Consider the following 24124-nt stretch of genomic DNA (forward strand, 5'->3'; position numbering starts at 1 on the left):
TTCCGAATACAGTAGCGTTTCTTTATAGTAACGTCAGCGTCATGATAGCGACTCCAAATAAGATAATTGTAATACGATGATTGAAAATTATCACAAAAAGCCTACTCGAATAAAGCATATTTCGATATTAATTTATTTAAAGAATTATCGTCGATTCAGTGCCCAACGAGTCTGTGTTGATAGCTATCGAATTTAAAAGATCAATTAGGATTATGGGCCGGTTCTCCGAAAATACTTTAATATTCCTATTAGGCGTGTCCCGATTATGTATATTATTAGTTTGTTGTCTTCGTCTAATCCATGATTACTGACAGTGACAGATATTGTTATTTTGTACATCATTCAGTATTAACGACGCTAATTTGATGCATGGATTAAACAGTAATTTACATAATCAGTTTTAAATTAATAATAATAATAATCATATATAAAATATCAAAGTTTGAATGCAACGTGAATAAGTTATAATTGGTCATTTTTTTATTTACCTTTTGAAATTCAGTGAGTCCGAAATACGCCATAGCAGCCAAGTTTCGCTTGGCCGACGCGAGCAGTACTCGATCCGTGTCTGAAGACCGATGCCGTAATGTTCCGTTGTAACAGCCGACGAGCGCCAAGTCGGCAAGCATGCGAGTCTGTCTGTTATTGGCCAAGTTCCACGGGCAAGCCGCAAACTCTTCCAGGGTGACGCCGCGCCAAGACTCGCCGGTATAGCAAGGTGGAACCTCGGCCGCTGTATAATAAAAAGAATTAAATATAATTAAAAATTTACAATATTAATGATAACGAATCTTCACATCTTCATTTTGTTACTTAAACAAAAACAATACTTCTCGGTAGAATCTACATTCCGATCCGGTGGTAGCATTACATTGAATTTAACACAATATACGACGAATCAAAAGTGTGAGCCTACTTGTACAAAAGAGTATTTACATTTCGAGTATTTATCTTTTATATAGTTACAAATACATCTAACATAGTATGTAGTTTTCACGATGCGGAATCTAAAAGCGAAAAGAAAACTTACGTCATAATTTATTGTAACGAAGTAGTCGCTGTATAAAAATCGACTTTGTCGACTCTCACGTATGACTAATATTACTTTCTATGCGTACGAAACAGACAACCGCAGATAATGTAGTAATGACAAAAAATAAAACGAAAAGTTCGTATCGACGGACCGGGATAGTTCGGTTCCGTACGAATAAAAATTGTATCAATAACGTTATCTCAACATTTTCCTTCGTTATCATATTCATTTTATAAATCAAAGTAAATCTTTACTCAATATATAAAAATTACACCTATATACTTTTTTAAATATTGCAATAATATAGTTTTTTTTTCATACTCGATTTAGTATAAAATAATTCTCTACCTCTCGACTATGAACCTACGTGTATAGTATACGTTTGCGTTAAATATAATCGGAAACGGTAAAAGAGAAGAGAGTAGAGATTGATAAAAAAAAATGACCTTATCATTCGAAATTCAAATTCGAAGTTTTTATATTCAAAGTTTCCAAAAGTCATCAACATTAACTATACTTATGTACATAAATTATTCGAATAGATAAATATTCGAGTTACATACGATCGTGCGTTATCTTTATTTTTAAATAGTTTTTTGATATAGCCGCATCAAAACATCAATCAATAATAGATTTATGAGGTTGACATATATTATTACCGGATCTTCGTTGGTGCAAGTTGAATACCGATGTTAAAATAAAAGGATGTTATTCTGTTAGAAGCTTTGTTGTGCACACCAGCCTATGCAAATATTTAGTGTTTCTGTGTTACGATTTGAAGAACGACTGAAATTGTTGTAACAGACACAAAGAACATAACATCTTGCCATATAAATTTAGTACATGAAAACTAAGTGTTACTAGCCCAAGTGTGATTGTGTGTGTGTGTGTGTGTGTGTGTTTGTGTTTGTGTTTGTGTTTGTTTGTGTGTGTGTGTGTGTGTGTGTGTGTGTGTGTGTGTGTGTGTGATGTGAGATTGACTCTAATAAAACTCACCTAAGCAGTAGTACACACCGTCAACATACAAGATTCTTATCCCTGTATATGAAAGGTCAAAAACCGTATCACCGATCTCAAACGTCGACACGAACTACACGCGACTTTTTCAGCAGAAAGATGATATCTAATTGAATAAGTTTTTACTTAAGGTCACTTAAGTAACTTAAGTTAAGTTTTTTATGTATTAATAAATCCAGAAAGCGTTTTAATTAATTAACATTTTGATAAATCGTTTGCACCCCGGTCAGTAATAATGATTACAAAATAATATTATAATAACTATTTAAGCCATATTTGAGATTTCATTGGGCTTCAAGTTGTTTAAGACTAGTAAACCTCTAGGTAGAAAGTGTTAACCCGTTTTGATAGGTACAACTCATATTATATAATATCACTAAACAGTCAATCTTTACAGATACAAGATAACAGTATCTTAGGTTGACATGATTGAGAACATATTGATAGTACGCATAATGAAATAAATAAATTAAAATTCATATGAATGTAATATATATATATATATACGTCGCAGTGAAAACTCTTAACCAGTCAAAAGTACTTTTAACCGTTGCCTTTTAACTGAATTATTTTGTATTTTTTTTTAATCTTTTGTCAATATTGGTTTGGGCTAAATGAATCCGTCTAATAATACTTTTGAGTGATATCTGTTATAGTATGTGGTATATGTTTTAATCTAAAATAATCAATCTAAAGTGGTATTGACTGATGCCCTAGCGGTTAAAAGTAGTTTTCACTAAGAGCGTTAGTTGAAACAACTTTTAACCACAAATTTACAGTAAAACCAATAAAGCACTATTAACCAATGATTTTCCTCTTCTTTTTGTGCTCTTTTCTCTTTATTTTGTTAAAATTACATATTATACACGAAGATATTCTAATAGTAAATTCATAAATCGTCTAAAGAATAAAAATCCAAAAAAACTGACTTTCATGAACAGCATGTACATTCCCTATGTGAAAACATGACGTCCGTTCACGATTACACACGTCAGTTCGTTGCGTGCAACGAACATTTAAAAATATAAAATAATAAATGCCGTGGTAAGGAATGGTACTAACCTGACGCCGTACGCCCTTGACACCAGTGCCTGGATCCCTTCCACGTGGCTCCACGCTTCACGTGACGGTACTCTGATAAATATCTATAACAAAGATTATTTTGGGTAAAGGTTCTATATCAATGTACTTATATATTAAAACTTTTATTTTTATAAAATAGGTAGGCGGACGAACAAATGGACCAATTGATGTTAAGTGGTCACAACCACCCATAGGCATTGACATTGAAAGAAATGTTAACCATCGCTTACATCGCCAATGCGCCATCAATCTTGAGAACTAAGATGTTATTGTCCCTTGTGCCTGTAATTATACTGGCTCAATCACCCTTCAAACCGGAACACAACAATAGCAAGTACTGATGTTTTGAGGTACAATATCTAATGAGTGGATGGCATCTACCCGGACGAGCTTGCACATAGCCCTACTACCAGTAAAACTATAATACATTTTTTTTTTTTGTTATATTCGCCGGGAGGGCAAATGACTCTACTCCACCTGATGGTAAGTGGTAGTAGAGTCCAAACGCGACGACGGCCAGTACAGACGGGAAAAACGTTCTGCACTAGCCGCCTTCGCCTTGCCGGCCCGCAAGATGCCTCTTCACGCCTCGTTTGAAGGAACCCGGGTTGTAAGAGGAGGGGAACACGTGAGCTGGTAAGGAATTCCATTTTTTGGAAGTGCGACAAAGAAAGGAGTTGCCAAATTTCTTTGTTCGCGATGGAATTGATGTCACAGTTAGGCGGTGACATCGAGAACCAGCTCGCGTGGACTTAAGAAGGAAGGGGGAAGCGGGAATTAGAGAGAATAATTCCTCAGAGCACTCGCCGTGATACAGTCGATAGAAAGCGCTCAGTGCTGCTATCTCACGACGCAATTGTAAAGGTTCAAGGGTGTTTGTGACCTTTACGTCACCAATAATGCGTACGGCACGTCGCTGCAACCGGTCCAAGGCCTCAAGTAGGTACTTAGCGGAGCCATCCCAAAGGTGCGAGCAATATTCCACGCAAGACCGTACCTGTGTTTTGTACAGCAAGCACAGTTGTTGTGGCGTGAAAAATCGCCGCACCCTGTTCAGAACTCCGAGTTTCCGTGAAGCTGTTTTTATAACAGCCTCGATGTAATCCCTTGGATTAAGGTCGCAGCGAACGTCAATCCCCAGCATGGCGATTTTGCTTTGCATCACCAGCGGAGTACCACAGAGGGAGGGAAGAGGGGAAAATGTTGACTTTTTCGCCGTGAGAGCGCATACCTGTGTTTTCTTGGCATTAAACTCAACAAGATTATCAGAGCCCCATTTGGCGATGAGCTCTAACGTCCTATCGAGTTCAATGACAAGATTCTCCCGCCTCTCCTCAGTTTCCGCCCGCCCAGCCACTGCGCGTCCGTGGTATCCACCATGCACTGTACTATCATCTGCATAGCAATGTATGTTCCCAAGGGAGAGCATATCATTGATATGCAAAAGAAAGAGTGTGGGAGATAGCACAGATCCCTGGGGGACCCCAGCATTCACTACATAGAATTGTGAAGCGCAACCATCTACTAAAACACGAAGGCTACGCTTGTGTAGGAAGCTGGCAATCCAGGTGCATAGCTGAGCAGGCAGACCATATGCCGGTAGCTTGGAGAGAAGACTTCTGTGCCAGACCCTGTCGAAAGCCTTGGAGATATCGAGGCTGACAGCCAACGATTCTCCATGCTTGTCGATAGCTTCACCCCAGAGGTGTGTTACGTACGCTAGAAGATCACCTGTGGACCGTTTTGGTCGAAACCCGTACTGACGATCATTAATTAGACAGTGATCTTCTAGGTAATGGATCAGTTGGTTGTTTAGAATCCGTTCCATCACCTTACAAAGTACTGAGGTGATAGCTATTGGCCGATAATTTGCCGGGTCAGACCGATCCCCTTTTTTGGGAACCGCTTGCACATTAGCTCTTCTCCAAGCCTCCGGCACACTTCCCGAAGAGAGAGAAAGTTAACACAGGAGACAGCTCCGCTGCGCACTTCTTCAGCACTATGGCTGGTATTCCATCGGGACCGCTAGCTTTCCGTACATCAAGTGATTGCAGCTCCGCACGCACATCACGTTGCCTGATTTTGATGTCAGGCATCGTATGGCCACATGCAGGTATTGTAGGTGGCAGTGCACTACAATCATCGATGACGGAATTGTCGGCAAAGAGTTTAGCCAGGAGATCAGCTTGCTCTTGCGGACTGTGAGCTAGCGATCCGTCCGGATTTCTGAGCGGTGGCAGCGAAGGTTGGCAGAAATTGTTTTGCACAGACTTGGTCAGACGCCAGAAGCTACGGGAGCCCCTAGGATGCGACACAAGGTCATGACCAATCTGTACAATGCGCTGTGCATCCGCTCTCGTGTATGCCTTTCTACAGGACTTGGAATTTTTATTATAGTTTGCTTTCAGTGAGTCAATGTTAGATGCCCCGCTAATACAGCCGTTGATCCACTTGCGATATGCCGCCTGCTTAGATGATACAGCATCGGCACATTCACGAGTGAACCAACGGTTACGCGTACTCCTACTGACGAGATCTGAGCTAGGAATGTAGTATTCCATTCCCAGCATGATCTCGCCAGCAACAGCAGCGGCACTAGCTGACGGGTCATTCCCACTGAAGCAACGTTCCTTCCAAGGGACCGACGCATAGTAATCGCGCATACCGTCCCAATCCGCCGACTTATAGTGCCAAACGCAACGTTTGCATACCGCTAGTGGCGGCAGCTTGCCCTGTGGCACTCTGGTAGAAATAAGGCTGTGATCCGAAGAGCCAAGAGGAGCCTGAACCACAACCTGATATTCCACCGGGTGAGAAGTCAGCAGAAGGTCCAGTAGAGAAGGTGCTTGCCCATCAATATCTGGGATCCTGGTGGGCTGATCAACCAGTTGGGTCAAGTCATGTGTGAGAGCAAAAGCATGAGCAGTCCTTCCAGCATGGTCAGTTTTGAGGGATTTCAACCAGGATTCGTGGTGAGCATTAAAATCCCCCAAAAACACCAATTCCGCGTTAGGAAATTGCTCTTGCGCAGCATCTGCCACCCGACTAAGATGGTCAAATAATCGGCTTGTCTCCAAGTCACCATTGTGGGACCTGAAGAGGCACACGTAGACTCGGCTCTGACGAACCAGGTCCACACGTACCACCAACATGGAGAAGGAGGGGTCCTCCAAGCAGCGCAGTCGGTGACAGCAAACATCCGTCCTGACGAACAAACATACTCCGGCTTTCGCTTTGAAGGATTCTTCAAGCGTGTAGCCGGGATAATTAAGGTAGCTGGTATCGGCAGGACGGAGTATTTGTGTCTGAGAAACAACATTGCTGGCCGTGCTGTCTCGAGATGGTTGTGGACAGCGTTGAGGTTAGCGTGGAGTCCTCGGATGTTAGAGAACTCGACCTCAAACAGCGTGGGTATGGTGGGGGTGTGCACCGCTGAACGACCGTTATTTCTTATTTGCGCTACCATTGGAAAAATTAGGAAAAGAGACGTGAGGCGAGCGACGTATTGCCACGATAGGGATGGGCAAAGCATAGAGGCGTGTTTTCCCAAATGTTTGCCAAAAAGGAAAATATACTGATCCGCCGGACGGAAGGGCCCCCGAACCCCCCCGGAAGTGGCCGCCGGGACCCCACCTTCCGGTCACCAACCGGCACGACGGTCCACCCCGAGATTATGCGTGGCCTGGTGGGGCAGCCTCGAGAGCTGGTTAGGCACGCTCGGGCCCCTGTACTATGCCACGGGCGGCCAGCGGAACAGCCGTTTCTTCGGGTCTCCCTGTCCGGCAGGTCAATACAGTTTCCCCCGGCATTGGTTCAACAGCCGTCTCCACTGGAACAACACCCATCGCGGCAATACTCGCTCAGGCACTGGCTGTACGCTGGCTGACCTCGAAACACGGCTGCAAGCCACTTCACGAGTTTTTCACCATGCGTACGGTGGTAACAAGCCAGGCGGATGTTAGCATCCTACCACCAGATATTAGCATCCTACCACCAGATTTAGCATCCCACCACCAGATATAATACATAAAGCTTTATGCCTGCAAACGTTGTAATTTTAAAAAATAATTTTAAAAATATAAACTTAAATTATGTACACAGGTTTTCTGACTCCGCTGATCAATATTTTTATTATAATATTTTGCACTTAAAATAAATGAGATCCGCCGTTGTACATACTAAATATATTAAAAAAAAACATATATACAAAGTATATAAGCATGTATAAGTATTTTTATTATAAGAAAGAAGAATGTAGCAAACATTTCTCAATTTACGACAATCTAATGTTTTTCGTTGTACAAAGTGTAAAACAATAACCACTGAGCTTCCTACGGCAGCCATTATATTGTATAGCTGTAAGTTCTTATTTTATTCTTTCGAAAATTTGGCTTGTTGGTAGAAACTAGCCATCGAACATAAGACTCTTCCTTGACTGTTTTAGTAGGTACTTAATAATAATTCGTATATGAGAACTAGCCAAGTCAGAACTTAGGCTTCAATATATTATCCTATGTTATAAGAAGAATGATATTTTAAGTTGTTATAAAATATTTTATGTCGTTATAAATAAATTTCAGAACTGACCATTGAACTTGGCACCCATTTAGATCTCACTTCTTTTGTCATTGAAATCAACAACCAAGGCATATATCATAATAATTAACTTGGCTCTTATTTCACATTTATGTTTTGATGGGATACATATTATATACAAACAAAATACATAAAAGTATGTCTGAAATGTAAACTTTAGTGGAACAAATAAATTCATTCGAGTAAAAAAATAAGTTGTCAAACAATAGTCAAAAATATAACAAACATATCATCCGAACAAGAAAGTGAAGTTAAAATGCAACTCAGTTACATAGATATGTCGAAACATTTGCTTATTACCAAACAATCGACTATCAAAAATAGCGATGATACTGAGCGAACCGGCTATATTGATTAACGCAAATATTTGTCTTATTTGACTCATTTTACGTATAACTACCAAGTGAAATGTCGCCATATTTTTTTTGTAATGAGTAAAATTACAAATTAAAATAACCCCCGACACAAAAACCGCATCAAAATCGGTCCATTAGTTTGAGACCTACGATTTTTACGGTTAAAAAGAGGGTTTTAACAGAAATTAAAAATGAAGAATCTACTAACTATATTAGACAAATGTGTATGTATGTAATGCATCAATTATAAAATTATAATAATAATAATATCCTGGGACATTTTTCACACACGACCATCTGATCCCAAATTAAGCAGAGCTTGTGCTATGGAAACCAGACAACTGATATACTACATATACTATTTGTCTTTTGTAAATACATACTTATATAGATGATTACACCCATACTCAGTACAAATAGACATGTTCATGCACACAAATATCTATCCTGGGTGGGGATCGAACCCACAACCCTCGGGCGTGAAAGGCAAGCATCCACCAACCACGCCACACAATACCTACGCGATCTCTGCTACATAAAAAATCTGACATAAGAACAGTCAACAATGTGGGCGCCAAACATTTTTTTGTACACTAATAACACTTAAGATCGCATATAAATGAATAAGAATTCGTATTTGTATCCACACCGCTCCGAATCCCTCCATAGATCGTAAAGAACTTCGTGTAATAATGTCATGCATAATTTCGCCATCGAGGTCGCGTTATTACGGCCTGACCTTGTTATTTTCATAACTTATTCCAATTCATATAAGATTTCATATGGAATACTATAAATTATAATTCTGTTCTAGCGATCTCCTTCTATAATATACTTTATACTAAATAGATTATTTTTCATTTAAAGAATCTGAAAAAAACCTGATTTTTTAATATAAGTTATGCATTTATTGAAGTGAAACTTCTTGTAACGCGAAAAGAATGTCATTTCACAGTTAAATAGTACTTAAAACTTTGTTTTTAAATGAAACGGTTTTCTTGCTAAAACAGTATTTTTATTGTAAAATATATTTATAAACAACATACAATATTTTACTATTTACCTGGAAACAGGTTCCCTTAGTAGGGTTATGTAGAAATATCTCCGATGCACCGCGGAACCCTCGTGTCGATCCAGCTCTCCACCCACGCACGCTGTCAGCTCCGTGAAATCGGCATGAAGACCGCATCTAAGGACAAACAGATTAAGTGAAAAGGGTTTCTGTAATTATATTATGTTGTCAACGAGAATTGATACAATCTTGAGGAACTGTTGGTGATTTTTGTCAGTTATTAAAGCGCTTATTATATAAATTATTTTAAGCATTTGTCAGAGATTACACTCTTTTTTTTAATTACGTAACAAACGAAAACTAAGACCATATTGTTATTTTTCTATATATATTTGTTTGGGTTAAGCTTCTAAAAGGGAAAATAATATAAATTGTGAATCCAAGGTGCTATATAGTTTTTATTTCATCAAATCGACTCGATGTCTGTCAAAAGTTATAACAACTTAAAATTTACATACATATATGTTTACCGCTATTTAAGGCGATATATAGTTTTGTCTTAATTGTAGGCATTAAAGCACATAATCACATAATTCTAATAAAGATTGTTGATATACATATATTATAATAACACAGATATTTTTATTATAAATGCAGGAGAAGCCGAGGTCAAAGCGCCATTACGTAATAAGAAAACCAGATATGATATCTAAATATTCAAGTGACATATATGCAGATGAATAAAAACGAAATCCTTATAAAATATACTCGAAACTTTTGTCAGACAAAGTTATACTTAAGATTTCATACAGAGATATTTCAATGTGGTACTCTAAAGTTTACAACAAAAAGCATTCGAGAAAAATTCACGACGAACATGTCTGCTGTATCCGGGACGTGTACTGGGGCGTGAAGTATATAGTTTGGCATCGGGACGGTCTTGTTTATTGCTCGACCAGCAAATGTTAACAAAAGGAACTTATTAATGGGCGCATCGAGCGGGCACATTATTTCGGCTGATCTCGAACGCCGCAAGCGTTCCACGCATACATCCACAACGGGACGTGGCGAGACGTTTATTTGTTTACTAGGCTAGATATTACACATGTCGTTATCCAAATCGGTACAATAGAGACATTTGTATTATACGAGAATATTCCGGTTAAGATTTTAAATAAATCCGTTAAACATAAAAGACCGTGCGGTCTTTGGAAATATATTCGCCCCTGTCGCGAAACGCAGTCAACCGTGTAAGAGATTGTTCGACAGCGACGCGTGCTTTTTTTTAAATGCTCTTTTTAAATACAAATATAAGACAAACGTGTCTACAAAATATATTTAAAAAGTTTAAGCGATTTGTTGAGCGTTTTACATATCGTTTAATCATATTTATACTATACATGATTACAAAATAAATATAAGACACCTGAATTGGTTATTTTATTTATATGGTTTAAGCAATATATTAATATCTTTGTTTGCATCTACGACTAATTAACGTGATGGGAAAACAATTACATAATAATCACGGTTCTAGTCCATTAAATGCGCGCTGCATTTTGTTTTTTTGCGTGTGTTTTAAAAAACAACAAACATTTCTAAAAATACTTGACATTAATAATAATTTATCGTCTCACTAAGTCGTGTCGGCAACCAGTGATTTATTTAATACAGGACGACAGATAGGCAAGTAGGCCACCTAATGGTAAGTGGTCATCACCACCCATAGACTTTAGCACTGTAAGAAATATTAATCATTCTTTTCACTCTTAATAGACCTTAAAAATTGAGAATTAAGATTATAGACACAGCAATGCAATCTATTGCTATTTGACGGTAAAAAGAAGATGCGTGGATGGTACCGGCTCATTCCACAAAGCCCTACCACCAAGAGTGTTAGTATTTTATAATATTAATAAGGAAGATTATCATTTAATAACGAAATACAAAACAAAAAGGACGAATGTACTTCACTAACGTTCAGTTTCTATAACGCTGATCAAAGACAGATTAACTAACTTGATTTTAATCTGAACGCCCATTGGTCGACCATTGCGTCATAAACTGCCAGCGACCAATGACCGTCCAGATTAAAAACTTTAGACTCAGCTTGTCAGAAACTGAAGTTGAAAATAAAATTGTAATCATCACTTATGTAACCTTTCTATTTATTATTGTTATATAATATATTGCAATGTTTTGTTTAATAGTGAATAAAAACCCATGCGAGAATAAAATTCAAATACATCTATATTAAAGCTAAAAAGCAAGAAGTGTACCAAATAATCTCAGAGGAGTTTTTAAGTTACTGTAATATTTACACCTGAAACATGGAAAGCAGTAGCGAAAAAAATTACTATAAATATTTTGTATGTTTTCTACATAAATACTAAAACAAGACTTATGACTTTACTTATAAATGTGTTTAGCGGGTAATGAGTTAAAAAATGCTGTGTCTTTTTCTTTCGAATGTCAAATAAATAATGACAGAAAGAGATAAATCAGTGTTTAACAAAACAGTCGCTAAATTACGTTTATAATGAATGAATATCCAATATAAGCGTAAATTATATCATAGTAGTAGATCTAATTATTTGAATAACGTAACCGTATTTGACGATATGTCACCGCAAACCAATTTCGATATATTAAGCCATATTGTGTTCAAACTAACTTATAAATGGATTCAATTAACTTGCACGATATTGACTACATTCGCTTGGATCATTGACATTAACTTCGGGTGATCTTTTTTTTTTATATAGAATAGGAAGGTGGACGAGCATATGGGCCACCTGATGGTAAGTGGTCACCAAACGCCCTTAGACATTGGCATTGTAAGAAATGTCAACCATCGCTTATAGCCAATGCGCCACCAACCTTGGGAACTAAGATTTTATGTCCCTTGTGCCTGTAATTACACTGGCTCACTCACCCTTCAAACCGGAACACAACAATATCAAGTATTGCCGTTTTGCGGTAGAATATCTGATGAGTGGGTGGTACCTACCCAGACGAGCTTGCACAAAGCCCTACCACCAGTATCAGATCGTTTCCACTTACTACTATATACCACGTGTAAAATTAATATCAATTATTATTATTCGTAATACTTGCTTGCTTGACGAAAGGCTACGCTAGCCGTATATTATATACATATTATGTATAAAATATCTTATTCCACGACGTAAACAACTTCAATGCCACATTGGAATCAACTGTACAAGTCTGTTTATGTAATATATTATATTCAAACACGAACTTTCATGTTAATAATATTAGTATATAATTTACATTAGGCTGCTGCCCGTAATTGTCCCACAGGTGAACTAAGGTTTGCTCTCGATAAAGATTTGGCGCTTATTCCACCTCGCTACTCTAATGCGTTTTGACAGTTTTTTCGTATGACACGCAAGCAAGCCTGCACATTTCAGATAAAAATGAAAATTCAATGGTGCTTGCCCGGGTTCAAACAAATCTTCGGTTACGATATACGTTTTCTAACCACTAGGCTATCTCTGCTCTTTTTCATTTCTTATTAAAATGTGTATAATACAGCGACGTGACAATTAGGGCAACACTAATTAAATTAAATATTACACAGCACCGAGTAAATTTACATTATAACCAGGGATGCTAACACTGGGTGTGTGATCCCTTGTCTTGTATTAAGAAATTTTCTTTACTAATGATTTATATTTATATTTCGTCTACAGTTTACGAATTTTTTTTTTATTATAGAATAGGTAGGCGAACGAGCATGTGGGCCACCTGATAGTAAGTGGTCACCAACGCCCATAGACAATGGCGTTGTAAGAAATGTTAACCATCGCTTACATCACCTATGCGCCACCAACCTTGGGAATTAAGATGTTATGTCCCTTGGGCCTGTAATTATATGGTGGTGAACACAAGTGATCACCCTTTCATAGCACTTTTAAGAAATATGTGTAACATTCGTTACACAGTTAATGCGCACGGAAATTGAGGAGTTACGCTTCTTGGGCGTGTGGGTACACTGACGCACTTACCAATTTAATTTTCAGTTAAATATACATACATGCATAATAATGAAAATCGTCCCCCCAGTAACATAACCTATGTTGGTAATTGAAGTTACGTATATATTTAAGGATAAAATTAACAGAAATTCCTGTCGAAAGTCGAGAAATTTATTCGGGTTACATTCTCCCTTATAATACCGTTAAATGTGAAAGTCCACAATCTATATCGGAGCCAAGATCGTAATTACACGACTTGAAACTGCTTTTGACATTTTGTAAAGTTAAGTCGACTCTTAAAACTTGTAGGCTTAACGAAGTTGGAGTGTAAGTAACAATTGGATTGCCTTCAGAACTTGAAATCTCCTCAAGCTTTAATAAAAGGGTTACAGTTTTTAATTCAAAACATTCATTGCAAAACATTGAATAAATTTAATTTTCATAATATCATTTTTTGCCGTAAATCACGTTAAAGTTGTTAAGTTATTTTTATTAACCAATTTTAGTTGTAATAACGAATACTACTAACCACCAACTATTTAAATAAATACTACCTGAAATTATTTGCTGATTTTACTGAAATTTACTTTAATCCAATTAAAATATATTGAAACATATTTATTCTAAAAGTTAAACATATCTTAGGATATATTCAACGTTAAACATTAATTTCTTAAATTTATTTTAGAAAGGCAAACGATCAATTGGGTCATCTGGTAGTAAGTTAGTGCCCTCTTCACACTGATACTACGAGAAGTACAAAACACAAAACAAAACCACTGGTACCTCATAAACAAATTTCACGTAAATGACGTTGAGAAAAAAAATAGCCAGATTGTTATCATTTTTGGATATAATATCTAAAGTGGCATGGATTATATTTATTATCAAGTAGATACATATGAGAATACAATACTATAATACATACATACATTGATGATAAAAAACGTAGTGTTCGTAGTCCTTGATTTTCATGCAGGACACATAAATTTAATTATATATATAGTTGACAGGTATTTAATTTGAGTATAAAAGTAACTAACGAGTTTTTGCCGGTTCTTATCGGTAGAATCTACATACCGAACTCATAGTAGTTTAAGTTAAAATAGTTATATATTTTAATAAAGAATATTTTGGTTTTAAATTTGAAAAAAACATGAATTTATCTGATTCCACTGTTACACAATGGTTACATTATATTCTTATTTGTATATAGTATATAGACTGGTTGTAAATCGGATCCGCATACTAGACATACCAGTTTTAACTGGAGCGAATGATGTACGAGCGTATTTTGCATGAGTTTTCCATAAATATGCAACATATAGATTTCCTTATTGGAATTGTTCAAGAGGTTCGGCTTCAGACGGCGTGGCGACGCGACGTGGGCGGGTTTATAGCCGCTCGTGTTTGATCGAGATACGAGATTGAGTGCACAACGAGAATTTAATGTTGCTAGTGTTAAAATTACTTCCTTACAGCGGATAATAGGAAAATTCCACTAGTACCATTTATTAGACGAGTTCAATTACCAGAAACTTCATTATATATTTGTAAGGAATTCTCTTATAATAATAAATGAGCGATTCTTGTATATAAAATTTTATTTCGTAAAACTCGGATACGGCTCTAATTATTATAAGACTCAACATTTGTATTTAAATTAGGTTTTGTGTTTTAACTTTATCTATACTGATGTCTTATTTGAAATATGTTCCAAAAACTACTATAACAAGTTTACATGTAATTATCCGGTTTATTATCTTAGCTGTAATGCCAACGAAGGGAATATAACAACGATGTCCCACTGCTAGACAAGGTCCTTCTCTTGTCTTAAGAATGTTTATAGCGTATTGCATCATATGATTCACTGCAGTATGCAGGAATAACCATCAAAATCATCTCCTCGAGTGAAGCAGCACAGTTGAACGTTTACCGACTATTACTTCAATCCTTTATGTTAAATAATCCATAATTCTTAGATTTAGATACATAATTACACATTATGACTCTAACGTTATTTTTAGAAAATTCTAGTGACGATATTTTTAAAATGTTAACCACATATTTTGCTAAACATAAATACGTCTGCATATTACTTATGAAACTCGACACTGTTTTCAATTTAGAAAACAGAACATTACCCGTCGATATATTTATTATATGTTGCAGCGAGTAAAATCTATATAAATCATCCAGAGTTTTGTAAGTAATCACGTAGGAAATCTTAATAAGAATGAGAAAATTTGCGTGTTTGAATGTTTGTTACTCAATCAATGTCAAACTAGGCTAAAGACTAATAAAGTTTGGTTAGCAAAAATCATTTATTTCAACTTATGGCAGAAGGACTTAAAAAATATATTTTGATTGTTATTACACCCAGCTGAACGGGTAAGCTGAGTAGATTGAACAACGCAATCATAAAAGAAGACCGCGGGTTCAAATCGTGGCAAGTACCAAATTAACCTGTTTTGTATTTGTCTATTTATATATAGATATACAATAATACAAACATAATACAACAATTTTTTACATAGTATTTTAAATATAATCAGCAACGTACTGTTTCCGTATTTTTTAATGTTTATTAAATGCTTATTGGAAAGTATTATTAAAGCGATATTTCTCTTTGTTTACTTTATATTTAATGGTTTCGTATTTTCAGCTTAAATTACGATTTTTGCTTATAAAAGATACATAAAATATATTTCAATTAATTAATTTACAAATTCAATATTTTATCGCTCATCTCTCTTCCTATTTACAGATTTCGTAGAAAATCTGATTTATTTGAACAAGGCTGGATTTCAAGATTTTCTGTGTGCACGAGGTAATAAACTGAAGGACCTGAATAACATTTAAAAGCGAACGATATTTCGTTTTCTGTATTTCGAATAAATTGCTTTCAATGTAATTATTATTATAGTACGAATGCACTAGTCGAGATCTTTTAATGATTAAAAAATGGTTGAAGATTGTTGTGACTTGAAAAAAAAACAAATTATCAACAGAGACTGTAGTATTATTTTCTTTCATTTAAATTTTGTGTATAAGTTTATATTGTATACACATTGCAACAATGTAAAACACATCGTCTGTACACTTCTTAGAACAAATAATTGTTTAGAAAGGTCGTGTGAAAGCTTCGAACGGAGCACTAACATTATTAACTAAATTGAGAGCGAAATTATATGTAAAATGACGCTTTGTAACTCAATCGTGTGTTACAAATTAAGCTATTTCTTTGGTATTTCTACTATTTAACTTGTATAAGTCATGGACAATCTGATACGCTTTTTTACTGAAATCGAACAGTCAGCATTTTTCGCTTCCATTCTATTTAAACGACAAAAAATATTGTTGGATATAAAAACTATAAAAAGTATTCAAATGCCTGCTCATATTCGTTGCTACTTAACACACATTGAAACTGCTGGTTAGATATGGCGACCACAACACATATTTGTTAGTCGCAAATACTAGTGATGTGAATTGTTTACTGACAAATACGTCACTTTGTGACTGTGATACACACATTGTGGTTAGGACATCCTTCGGGCTATTTACTTGAGCTGTGATACAAAACGGCCTAAGAAAGGTCGGAACTTAAACCATAGATCCTTACCATAAGTCGCTATCGACGTCTTAGGCGCCATAAAATCGGATCGACTTTAGAAGACAAATTCAGATTGTAATCTTTTTATGTAATACTGAACGCTTAGTAAGTTTCATATTTTTTCGTAAATAGAATTGGTTAAATTAATTTCACGGAATATATAAAAATATATTGAGCCCGAACATAAAATATCTAGGATATGAAAGTTTTATTGAAATCCAGGGTTGGATTTAGGGGTCTCTCTCCCAAAGAGACGCCGCGCCGAACAATGAAAAAGGAGGGTCCTACAATATGACTTTTAACTTATTTCATATAAAAATAATACTTTATGACAAAGGAAAAAAAAATCATTTTAATTTGTCGTGAGACACTTTTTGAATTGTAAGACACAAGACGGCGTCTCAACATTATATCTTTTTATACATTACATTCAAATCGACACGAGTTTATACTATTGTGTGGTAAGGATTTTTTTTTAAAACACGATGCGACTTTGCTAACTAATTTTAAGTATATTTATTTTTTCTCTTTTCCATTTTCTCACAGTTAGGGAATACTAATTAACATATATAAATGAATATGAAATAATTTTCTTAAAGGGATGCACATGTTTATATAGTTTTTTTTTCTTTTCATTTCTATTTAAAATTCGTTTAAATACTGACTTTTACTAGTTAGTATTTAAATGAAATTGAATATCACATCCATTATCGAAGATCCAAATATTAGCAAATTAACATTTTTGTGTTCCTAAAAAAACACAGTTTTGGTGTTTTTTTTAGGAATTACATCATAAGAAAAGATTATTAATCGGTTGGTATTATTATAGCAAATCAAAGGCTTTCAGAGCACTCACTTAAAAACTTATATATTAATCACATATTAGGACAGGGAGCATTGGCGCACCTTGGGAGAGACCTATGTTCAGCAGTGGACAATGATTGGCTGTTGATTTGATTGATTGATTGATATTAATCACCATCGAAAATGAATAAGTAATCGATATTTAATCTATTAGAACGTCATTTTTCTCTCGATGCATGCATTACACTCCGCTTCTTAAGAAAGATATTGATATACGGCTGCAGGGGCGGTATATTTCAAAGCAATTTTCTTCCTTGCATGATAAACATTTATCTTCGAACGTAGCTTAACAACGTTTGGCAACCTGCCATAACCGTTACCGGTACAAATTACACATGCTCGTTAATTCTACCATTCTAATTTAATGGATCATCGAACGCGCATATTACAAATTATTGCCATGAATTTGTGACCACCGACTGAAATTATTTGGTAAAATGGTTATATTTAAAAGTTCGTTTCATATCATATTACGTGTCTAGATTTTTTTTTAATTTTGTTTAATTAAAGTTCTGCATTTAAAAACTTCAAAGTATGTAACTGTGAAAATGTGTTATATATAGATAAACTATAAACGAGTATAACTGTAAGAATATTTACTGATGCCTTTGTTTTAAGGATTAATATTCCTTTTTTTTAATAAAGCCTTAAGCTTGTAAAGTACACGGTAATAAGTCATACAGTACAGTAACAGCCTGTTAATGTTCCACTGCTGGGCTAAGGCCTCCTCTCTCCCTTTTGACGAGAAGGTTTAGAGCTTATTCCACCACGCTGCTCCAATGCGGGTTGGTAGAATACACATGTGACATAATTTCAATGAAATTAGATACATGCAGGTTTCCTCACGATTTTTTCCTTCACCGTCAACGAGATGAATTATAATCACAAATTAAGCACATGAAAATTCAGTGGTGCTTGCCAGGTTTTAACCCACGATCATCGATTAAGATTCACGTGTTCTAATAAGTAGTAATAAGTCATAGTCACTTTTATATCGCTAAGTTGCTCGTAAAGTTATACCTTATAACCTCAATTCATTGAGCTATTATGGCTTGAAATTTTAAGATGAAAATAAAATACAAAAACCACTTTTTCATTAAAATAAAGGAATAGAACCTAAATACATGGGATAACATGCACTCGGCTTCCCTTAACGCTCACGTAAACACGACACGTCAAACATATTTGTAAAACATTGTTTTTAAAGCTCTGGCACGCCGCCAATGTCGGATGGAAAATGTAAAATATTTTATTTTTATATCCATCATTTAGCGGAACCGACAAACATTAACATAAGTATATGAAATAACTTCGCATAAACACTCTTGTTTAAAAGTTGTTTTTTTTTTTTTAGTACAATCCCCGCAAAGGTGTTTCATTTGGCAAATCATTAGAAAAATATTTTACTTGGCACAATACTTCATTATGTAAACTTACATAATAATCAAATGCATACTTTACATGCGAGAAGAACTTATTTTTCTGTTTTATTTTTATTGGAACTACGAAATAAAATGAGCTTATTTCACTCGATGGAACAGACAATTTCAACGCTCGGACAAGCAGAAATCGAGGAGAAGTCATCATAGACAATAGTAAAACTTATTGGCAAGCGGACTTGAAACGACGTGTTTAAATCAAATAATATGAATACTAGAACTTCGTCGTCTGCGAAGCGAATATCATTTACATGAAATTCGAAGAGCAGTGCGATGGCAATGCGGTGAAACGATCGAGAATCGAATAACACATCGAGTTATGCTTATCTCCGTAAATAGGTTACGGCTGGTTTGGTAACGTTACAGTATGTTGGCAAATATTACCGTCTATTTGGTGGTCGTATAAGTGAAGTGTTACTCGATAAGGTTTTCCGTGGAGGATATTCGAGCGGTTTGGCAGAGAGCCACCACGGAAATCTAACCCACGATTTCGTTATTTTTTCACCGCAGTATTAACGTCGAACCTTTTATAAGTCTATAAGACACGGTTCGCTGGGAATTGATCATATCAAAAAATCTTCACACTATCATAACAAAACATTCTATGTTTAACATTATTAAATTCGACGTAATTTGTATTTAAATCTATAAGTCTGAGTGTGTAATATTTACGTTTGTGTGCGTATGAATAATCATCGGTTACATTAGTTGAATATATTAAATAACTTTAGTACATAAATTATTATTCTACTCTTAAAACGCAGTCATAAATATGATCAAGTGCGACTGTAATTAGCGTAAAGTGAACTGAGGTTAAGCATTGTGCATTAGCGATAGCAACACTGAGCCATAATGAGATGGTTTTATGTAATTATTCAAAAGCTCAATAATAACATTTTGTAAATTACATTATTACCAAAAAGGTATTATATTTATCAAAATTATTTAAAAAAATATATTGATTTCACTTAACTTTAATCATATACACTGTTCTGTTCGTTAAATTCAATAATGGTTTTTATTACAAAACTAGCTGATGCCCGCGACTTCGTTCGCGTGAAAGGCGGATTTATTACGATATATTAAAAAAAAAAAATTTCGTGTGCTTTATATTTTTTATCCCCCACACTAATTTTATCTGATAAATTTATTTATTGTACAAGTTATGTATATATTGTACAGGTTGTACAGGCACGGTTTCTGCTGCTTAATTATATGTATGAAGGACCTGTGAAATAAGTTTTCAAAATATTATTAGCGTGTAATTATTTATTTATTATTAGAGGAAGGTGTACTGGCAAATGGCCCACCTGATGGTAATTGGTCACCACTGCCCATAGACGTTGGCGCTGTAAGAATTATTATACATTGCTTACCAAACAAAACAATGCGCCACAAACCTTAAGAACTAAGAAGATAGGCCCCTTGTGCCTGTAATAACACTGGATGTCAATAACACAAAGTAATGCTATTTAGCGTGTGTATAAGTGAATAGTGGGTTGTACCGACCTTGGGCTTGCACAAAGCCATACCACCAAGTAAATAGTAATACGGCATATCAATATATATTTTAAAAATAAAAAGTAACACGGCTTTAGTTGCGTCTTTTATCGAGGAATGCTCGACGTGTTTCTCAGCAATCAAAGACGTGATTGAAACCCGTTTGCTATATTCTAAATAAGATTCGTTTTGCTAACCGACATAAGAATTGACTAATTTACGTTAACAATTATTTAACGAAACACTAGTACATCCTCTTCATATTTATAACAATTTACTTTTATTCGTAACCTTCTGATCCGTAAGTAACGAGCCAATGATAACTTCCGAATTACGCGTCGTAGACAATTTCATATCTTCAATACAAATGACCGATACATTACACGCGTCAGGTCGTCAGCAGCATGATGATTTGAATTATAATCTCCAGAAACATGTGCATTCTTCGATAAACAACGCAACCGGATACAGAATAATGTTTTTTTATTATTGACAAATGTACTTACATAGACAAAATAACATAAATACGTCATACGTTTCGAGTATCGTACTTCAACAGATAATTCGTTGACAAATACAGCCAGTCCTGGCATGGTTCGTATATCGATAACATTTGCTGAGGATAAGAGCGGTTGGCATCACGCCACCAACGATCTCCTACCGATTCCGACGTGGTTCATTCACCGTAGCCAAAACTCTATTTACCAATCTGGACCGCATATTATCTGCTACAGCGCCTACTGCCAAACATTTTTAGTTATCTCAATTCTGTTCTTACACGTATTTTATTAGTTTAAATATTATAATCGAGGACTTATTAAATATATAAATTGGATATAAGCATACTACCTAATAGCAAACGAGCATGCATTGTATTAGCATGTGTTTTTCAGGCGTAAAAAAATATTACTAATGAAGAACTACTGATAAAGATAAAGCTTGATAATATTATAGGCTAAGTTGTTGTTTATGTAATATGTTACTTGTTTACGCTACTATCAGCAGCTTTTTTTTATAGAATAGGAAGGTGGACGAGCATATGGGCCACCTGATGGTAAGTGGTCACCAAACGCCCTTAGACATTGGCATTGTAAGAAATGTCAACCATCGCTTATAGCCAATGCGCCACCAACCTTGGGAACTAAGATTTTATGTCCCTTGTGCCTGTAATTACACTGGCTCACTCACCCTTCAAACCGGAACACAACAATATCAAGTATTGCTGTTTTGCGGTAGAATATCTGATGAGTGGGTGGTACCTACCCAGACGAGCTTGCACGAAGCCCTACCACCAGCTGGATAGATTCTAACAAAGTTTAGCATCCAAGTCAGTATGTCGTAGTTATCCTAGGGTACTTTTTACTATCTTCTCAGTATAAACTGCATTCCGACCCAATGGCAGCTTTCCATTTAATTTATCTTGCAACGACGATGCAATAGTACTTGTACAAAACCGACTATATTGTATTTTGAAAAATCTATATAATAATCAAAATTTATATAAATTAGCCAAGCGAGGAGACCTTTAATTAAATAGTATGTGAATAAGACAAATAGCTGAAACTAGAGATACAATTTTGTACATTAAAACGATTAAAATTTAGGTAAAGATCTTATGGTTATGACAACATTATTAAAAAGTTAAATTTTATTTCTATTTATTCGTATTAAGAAACAAAAGAAATAAAAATGCATTTATAATATTGAATTGCTAAATTTATAATAATAAATTATGTAGTATTCAAACTTATTTTGTGCACTTTTCATACGACCCTTTTATCTAAAGAAATACGAAATATTTAGATTATATTAAGATGTATTTCTGCAATAAATAAACGTAACAATCATTGCTGTTCATGTCATTGCATCATTAAATCAAAATTTGGTATATTTTGTAGATAAAATCTAATTTAAAGCAAAAACTTATAGCCACAACTTTACCACGAGTTTATTATATGTATTTATATATTTTTACACTAACCCAAGAAATTACTTTCATTTCCTGTGATAAATAGTGTATGTTGACTCGGGTATAAGCCGTCATGTTCAGGCGTCAATTTCATTCTTTAGCCAAACGCCAACGCTCTCTGCGTGATGCGGGCACTTATTGACTATATATGTATACAGATACATGTATATAGTGTACATTATAACTATCTATCTATCGGTAAAAATTTATACAGTAACATCCTGCGAATGACCCTCTGCTGGGCTAAGGCCTCCTCTCCCTTTTTTGAGGAGAAGGTTTTTGGAGCTTATTCCGCCACGCTGCTCCTATGCGGGTTAGTGGAATACACATGCAGCAGAATTTCAGTGAAATTAGACACATGCAGGTTTCTTCACGATGTTTTCCTTTACCGTCAAGTACGAGATAAATTAGAATTACAAATTAAGCACATGAAAATTCAGTGGTGTCACACATCACATCACAATCACGAAAAACCATTTAGTTTTTTTTTTATAAATTAGATAATGTTAACCTTCATCCAACATGTTATTAATACTTGGATATAGAAACAAAGCAAGTTTCCTAAGGCTACCTGCTCCATTACTCAGGGTCCGCATGACAATGTTATCGCATCGCCAATCTACGGCGGAACTGAAGAAAAAATATCGCACTTCAACCACGTTCGATCTTATACAATAAAAACCTCCACGGTGACAGTGTAAATAACTATTAAAAATTCTATTTTCGTTCACTCTGTTTTTTATCTATATGATAATGATATTGATCTATTTGTCAATATTTACGACAAATAACGACAAAAAAAGGATGCTTCGGATTAAACCTAGGATTTACAACAACCAACACCAATTCAAAGATTGGAGCATTTTATATGATATTAGTTAGGCAGATTGACAAGCCATCTGATGGTAAGTGGTCACCACCAACCATACACATTGGCATTGTAAAAATTATTAACCATCTTTACATCAACAATGCGCCACCTACCATGATACCTTATGCCTGAAGTTTAGTTCATCGTGTATTAACATCAAACATACTGTGTTCCAAATATCAGTTTAATTTGAAATGTATTTTATAATTATCATATCCTGTCGATAAATCTAATTAATATGACATGTTATTTATCCCCGCATCATATAAATTAGATGTGCGTGATAACGGTCCCCGGGTAAAAGGTAGAACCATCAGATCGATAGATTACCAAAAATGACAGCAATAGAGGCACGAATTATACTTTTGGGAATAATCAATATTATTTATTGATAAAAGCCGTGATGGTCCAGTGGTTCGAAAACATATCACAAAGTCACAGGATTAAGTTCGTGCAATTCGTCTTACTAGATGGTAGGTATAATTGTAATCAATACTATATATTAATGTGTTTCAGTTTGAAGGGTTAGTGAGTCAGTGTTATAAGGATTGATTGACAAAGATTGAGAATTATGTCTTTCTTCTTTTGATGCTGTATGTATGTCTCTATCGTCTACTAATTGACACATAAAAAGTAACGTTTGAAATTTCTGGAATTTATTATTCGACTTCTGCTCGATCATCCTCGAGCATAGCAATGTTACGACATTTGAATGTTATGGTAGATTCTGACGTATATCCATCAACTTCATATCTGGTGAAGAAGTA

General features: G+C 35.4%; 1 protein-coding gene across 1 annotated transcript in view; it reads right to left on the reverse strand.

Moving 5' to 3' along the window:
* Nucleotides 1-24124, reverse strand: part of LOC126773745 (heparan-sulfate 6-O-sulfotransferase 2) — a 104898-nt gene that overhangs the window by 12271 nt on the left and 68503 nt on the right. Inside the window, exons 4-6 of the mRNA XM_050494858.1 lie at nt 9149-9274; nt 3113-3195; nt 489-733 (exon numbers count right to left, since the gene is read on the reverse strand). Of these exons, the coding sequence (XP_050350815.1) occupies nt 489-733; nt 3113-3195; nt 9149-9274 (454 nt within the window). The remainder of the gene's footprint in view (nt 1-488; nt 734-3112; nt 3196-9148; nt 9275-24124) is intronic.

This window comes from Nymphalis io, chromosome 2 (genome assembly GCF_905147045.1).
Source record: "Nymphalis io chromosome 2, ilAglIoxx1.1, whole genome shotgun sequence".
Lineage (NCBI taxonomy): Eukaryota > Metazoa > Arthropoda > Insecta > Lepidoptera > Nymphalidae > Nymphalis > Nymphalis io.